The sequence below is a fragment of the Aegilops tauschii genome, chromosome 7 (genome assembly GCF_002575655.3).
Source record: "Aegilops tauschii subsp. strangulata cultivar AL8/78 chromosome 7, Aet v6.0, whole genome shotgun sequence".
In the NCBI taxonomy this organism is placed as follows: Eukaryota; Viridiplantae; Streptophyta; class Magnoliopsida; order Poales; family Poaceae; genus Aegilops; species Aegilops tauschii.
This window is the reverse complement of record NC_053041.3, coordinates 639,812,226-639,818,225: the sequence shown is the minus strand read 5'-3', so window position 1 is coordinate 639,818,225 and position 6,000 is coordinate 639,812,226. Positions and strand designations below refer to the sequence as shown.

Sequence of the window (6,000 nt, the reverse complement as noted above, 5' to 3'; positions counted from 1 at the left end):
ATTGTCTACTACAACAAGTTGTGGCCGGCTCCGGCGAGGAAGGGGTGATGACGGCGGCGTGCCTTCGGTTCACTTCTGTGCTTGTAGTCATCGCTAGGTGGTTTACGAATCTGGATGTATTTTTATTTCTGGTGTTCGTTGTATGGCCATGATTGAAGATGAATAGATCGAAAGTTTCTTGGAAAAAAATGAAGAAAATACTATTGAACCAACTCCATATGAAACCTCTCGTAACCCCCGTCTACAAGGCTATTAGGCTTTTCGCTCCTTTCATTGGCGCCACCGTTGGTCCGCCTCTCCTTCGGCGGCCCTATGGGCCTTAGAGTCAAGGCAGAGCCCGGTTCTCGCTGGTGAAAGGATTCATATTCCATTTTTGTTAAGGTTTGTGTCCTGGCCGGGGTGGTGAGACGACAGTGACGACCTGAAGTCGAAATAGTGTCCTACCCGCCTAGTATTCGTTTCGACAGAGGGCACGTGGATGTTTGGTTCTGGTTAGATCCAGCAGTTTCTTTGGGTGCACTGGGCACCGGTGTGCTTGCTCGAGTGGCAATGATGGCACCCTGGTTTCTGATATCGTTCTAGACGATGGTGGTTGCTTGGGTGATCACCACGGCTCGATGTTTTGCCTCCCTTCTTTATCTTTGATGGGGGGAAGGTGCTTGATTTGATAGCAGCGCTCGGGTCTCTGGGACAAGACTCCCCTGTGATTTCGGAAACGACTTTGATTTTGGGATGTTGGCGACGACAGAGTTGGAGTGTCGATAACTTCCCATCCGCGATGAACAAGGTTTGGCCACTACAAGATATGAAATTAACACATGTGACTGAAGTCGACTTCTTCCACGGTTATACTCATACCATCTAGGATCGATGAACGCCCTCCCGCTACACTAATGTGCATGTAGACGCGATGAGACCGTGCACATGATCCCATTGCCGCAGTCGTTGTGGGCCACCACCCCCGTCACAATGACCAGCGGAGTCCGTCGCCCCCTCCATGACTATCCTTCAAAGGATCCGCCCCGTAAGCCAAGTGTGGCACCGCAACGAACAGAGGCCGTCGCGCCCCGCCGGTGCCACGGTGCCCCTTCCCTTTCCTTCCCCGGTTCCCCTCCCTTGGAGGAGAGAGTATCACTTGAAAACCAACATTTAGTGGGAAATTAGGTAAAAACCACACGGAAAAAGATGTTTTGAAGTTTTAAAAAAGAATCTCAGAAAAATTGCGATGTATTAAGAGGGTGATGTTCCGTCACCATGCGAAATCGTGGTTACCGGACCGTAGGACGTTTGGTCGATCGATGACCCCCTAGCTCGCCGGAAACCACGACGGGGTTCGTTGTCGTTGGTCGGCGGTCGCCAGCCCGAGTTACACACGACGGAAAACTGCCACTATTATCATACGGGGCGCATACGACCGGGAGCAGCCTCGCCGGCCGTTGACCCCGTTGACCCAGGAGACGGCACGTACCACCGCAGCGCTCTCGGGGCCCCACGCGCCAGCGGCGGGGGCGGGCGTGCCCCACTCGTCGTCGCGGGCGCGGAGAAATTCGGCGGGGCAGAGTATATATTTTTCTCGTCGTCCGAAAGTGAAGGGAGAGGGGAAGAAGAAATCAAGAAACTGAGTGGAGCAACTCCCTCCCCCCTCCTCGCTCGCCGGTGGTTCTTCTTCCCCTTCGTCGTCGTCGTCGCCCCAGCACAGCTTCCTCCCCCCTTCCTCGCCGCTTCGCTCCACCTTCCCTTCTCCTCCTTGGCTTCTTCTTCCTCGCGCTTGCTTGCTCCCACGGCCGGCCGGATTGGAACTTCTTGGCGCGCTCTGCTCAGGGCGGTTGGTTGCTGCAGGGTCGCCGGCAGCTTCCCCGTCGCGCACGGCGGGCCGCCTGGCCCTGACCCTCCCTCCGCGGGCGATGGGGAACTGCGCCAGCGCCATGGACGGCCTCATCCCGTGGGGCTGGGGCGCCAAGGCCGCCGCCGCCAATCCCGCAGGTACCGCTCGGATGCTAACCGCCGATTCATTTTATCTTGTCTTATTACTGCCCCCCTTCCATGTGAGAGGAATATTTTATCTTAGTCTCTGGGCTTGTTGAGGCCTCTACTGAGATTGAGATCTTCACAAATCTATGTGGTCAATTTTTTAATTTTGTTCTACAGCAATATCTGTGGCCAACTTGATGGCACCCTTGACTAACTAATACGCAGTTGGAGTTTATTTTTCTCCTAATCCCCTCGTAGTTTTTGTTTTGGGGTGGCCTTGTGCATTCTTGATGATTTCAACTGTAATATTCCATAAACACTGCTGCAGAATATACATCTCTCTTCTTCATTGATTTGTCCATGTCGTACTAGTAGTACTTGTCCTCTCCATGCTGCCACTACTGTATTGGAGCGCATATACTTCACCAATATATGATCATGTGTGTACGGGCCAACTGGGTCAACTTGTGGCTGCAGTGAATTGAACCCTGCTCTTGAAATCAATTCTGTTGATTGCTGCGTGCCAACCACCACCAAGTGCACAATTTTTCTGCACAAGTTGTGTGCCAGATTTAGTTGCTGTGTCCTCTATGCCTTCACTTCATTTCTTTCCCCTTCTTCCATGAACAACCACTTAAAAACTAGTATGCCCAAAATGATCTTAATTCAGTTTCCTCAACTTGTTTACTTCAATCTTTTTAACACACACCATCAAATGCATTGATAAATCTACAGAACACAAGAAAGAGCACTGCAATTTACAGTAGTTTCCAGTCAACTCAGCACCTCACATTTGCTAATTATTATGCTTCATAGGGATGTCTGCGTCCAAGAGGACCACGAGCTCCTCCACCACCGCCACAACGGGGAAGCTGTCGACGGTCAGCACCAGCACATTCATGGCGTCGACGGTCAGCGGGGGCAGCACCGACGATGGCTACGTGGAGGACGGCCACATCCTCGAGTCCCCGAACCTCAGGATATTCACCTTCGCCGAGCTCAGGGGCGCCTGCAAGAACTTCAAGCCCGAGACGGTGCTCGGCGAGGGCGGCTTCGGGAAGGTCTACAAGGGGTGGATCGACGTGAACCCGGCCAAGGGCAGCACCGCCATGGTCGTCGCCGTCAAGAAGCTCAACCCCGAGAGCGTGCAGGGGATGGAGCAATGGCAGGTGATTGTGATCCTGATGAATCGGTTACCTTTATATTTGTTTTCTACTTTCACGAATTTCAGTGATACGATTTTTTTTTATAAAAATGGTGCTTTCAGTTCTTAGGCAGATTTCAGTTTTCCTACAATCGTTAGAAGTTAGTGATAGTGTTGCCTTGAAGTTCTGCTCAAGTTGCAATTGCCACATTTGCATGCTTTTGGCCAAGTGGAGAATGCTGAACCTTTGCATTATTTGCCACACTACTCTGGTTTCTTGTTTTTTGTGTATACTCCAATACAATTATCTCACTAGTCATTGAAAAATATTAAAATAGTTATGGACTTGTTGGCAAGTACTGTTACTAATTATTGGCAAAATAGGATTTCCATGTTTCATTTTTTATTGCTATAAGTAGTACCACTCTCTTAGATTATCCCTATGTGTTTTTGTGCATATTCCAATACTCTGCTCTCACTGGTTATTGGCCACTTCATATTTATGCTATTCTTGACAAGTACCGGTACTGCTTATTGGCAGACACTAGGAATTTGTATTGTGGCTGTTGCTTTCATTTTATTTAGCTATCTATTTATTGCTAATTCTGGAAGCAGTAGCAGATTTCTAAGATGTTCATTACGCATTTCTCTGAAAAGGAATTACTATATCCTTTTGATGCAGTCTGAAGTGAATTTCCTTGGGAGAATTTCGCACCCCAACCTCGTCAAACTGTTGGGGTACTGCATGGAGGACAACGAGCTACTACTCGTGTACGAGTTCATGGCCAAGGGGAGCTTGGAGAACCACCTCTTCAGAAGTGAGTCTTCTTTCGGCAGCAGACGGCCTTTTTCAAACGATAAATATCTGAAACAGTTCTCCTTTTGTCAATCTGTTTTTCCTCTTTATGCCAACTTAGTCCACAAAGTAGCACGCCTTGCAGATGCTGGTGAAACTGCAACATCGTTTTCGTCGCATATTATATATCAAGCACCATAGTCCATAGTGCTATACAACTAACGACTAGCACTTTTCAAGGGCACGAGCATCCACTAAATTGTCTGAACCTAGCCAAATTCTTGCTGCTGCTGCTGCCTTCCATCATTCTTGCCAGGTCAATTTGCAATGGAGGGTCAAAAGTAGGGCTTGGATTTTTTCCCCCTGCTCTGCTTTTTGCTTAGCTGTCAAAGATTATTTGAGATCAAATTTACCATTTAGCTCGGTCGTGGTACTAATTCATTGATGTTATCAGGAGGGGCCATCTATGAGCCACTGCCTTGGAGCCTCAGGCTGAAGATTCTCATCGGTGCAGCCCGTGGCCTCGCCTTCCTTCATTCGTCCGAAAGGCAGATTATCTACCGGGACTTCAAGGCGTCCAATATCCTACTAGATTCAGTATGCACTATTGATGAATATCCTATATATTAGCGACAAACTTTAGTCCCTGAATAATACCCTGATCACCCTGCAACCATGTCATGTTCAGCACTTCAACCCGAAGCTCTCAGATTTTGGATTGGCCAAGCATGGCCCAGATGATGGGGAGTCTCATGTGACGACACGGGTCATGGGCACGTACGGGTATGCCGCTCCGGAGTATGTTTCTACCGGTATGTTTGTCAGTTAACAGTCACATTGCAAACTAACACTGTGCATCATCTGTTCATAGCACCGGTTACTTAACACTGACCACCTGTCATGCTAGGCCACCTATATGTGAAGAGTGACGTGTACGGCTTCGGCGTCGTGCTACTCGAGATGCTCTGTGGCCTGAGAGCGCTGGACCCGAGCCGCCCCAGCGAGAAGCTCAACCTGGTGAACTGGGCGAAGCCGCTCCTGTCGGACCGGAGGAGGCTGACCCAGCTGATGGACAGCCGGCTCGAGGGGCAGTACCATGCCAGAGGGGCCTTCCGCGCCGCTCAGCTCACTCTCAAGTGCCTGGCCGGCGAGCCCAAGAGCCGGCCATCCATGAAGGAGGTCGTCGAGGCGCTCGAGCAGATCGAGGCGATGAAGAGCAAGTCCAAGTCGAGGGAGGCTCGGCGAGACAGCCCGTCGATGCCGCGTGGCCGGGGGAACTCGCCAAGGAGTGACGGCGCTAGGACCAACTCTAGGGGCAGATGATCATGATCAGGAGTGTCTATAGGATATGTAACCATGTAACTGATTTAAATTTGGAGAATGTAAAGGTAGACCACCACCACCACACCATTGTTTTCTGTTGTCATGACGAAGTTTGCGCCGATCATGACGGTCATTGTAATAGTGTAGCGACATACGGAGATATTTAGCTGTTGCCATACTCGTACGCATGAATTCAATGATTTTTTCCACTGAAATGCCATGGGTTGGTTGCATTGCATCAGGTTGCACTAAGAACAGCATTCAGACATTATCAGTTATATAATGCCTCCCTTTTCTGGGTCTTGCCAACAACATGCTTCTGTACAAGTGCTGAAATTCCATGCATCTTCGGCTCCGAAGAAAGCAAACATTTGACTCATTACCAGAAAGATTTCACCAATTTATTTTTCCTTTCATCGAACATTTCTGGTTGGATGTTTTAGTTTAGTTGCTGAAAATCATGAGACAGAAAAAGTGATTGTGGACTTTCCAACATGGTTCTGTTCAAGTGCTGAAGTTCTGTACATTTTACTGCTCTGAAGAAAGCAAACCTTTGAATCATTACCTGAAAGATCTTAGCAATCTAGGTTAAAAAAAAAGATCTTAACAATCTTGCTTTCACCTTTTTTTTTATCGAAAAGGGGCGTTTTAACATTTTCTGGCAGGATATTTCTGATGCGGTCAAGATTTATTTTCGTTGCCGAAAAAACATTTCTTCGAATCATGAGGCAGAAAGTGATGGTGGACTTTTACTTTCTGCTAGCTT

The 6,000-nt window shown here is 48.8% G+C and overlaps 1 protein-coding gene across 1 annotated transcript; it reads left to right on the top strand.

Moving 5' to 3' along the window:
• Positions 1-1,575: 1,575 nt before the first annotated feature.
• Positions 1,576-5,449, top strand: LOC109751765 (probable serine/threonine-protein kinase PIX13). Its single transcript, XM_020310652.4, has 6 exons — positions 1,576-1,983; positions 2,788-3,140; positions 3,798-3,933; positions 4,366-4,508; positions 4,600-4,723; positions 4,819-5,449. The coding sequence occupies exons 1-6, from the start codon at positions 1,905-1,907 to the stop codon at positions 5,232-5,234; spliced, it is 1,251 nt and encodes a 416-aa protein (XP_020166241.1). The 5' UTR covers positions 1,576-1,904; the 3' UTR covers positions 5,235-5,449.
• Positions 5,450-6,000: the final 551 nt, after the last annotated feature.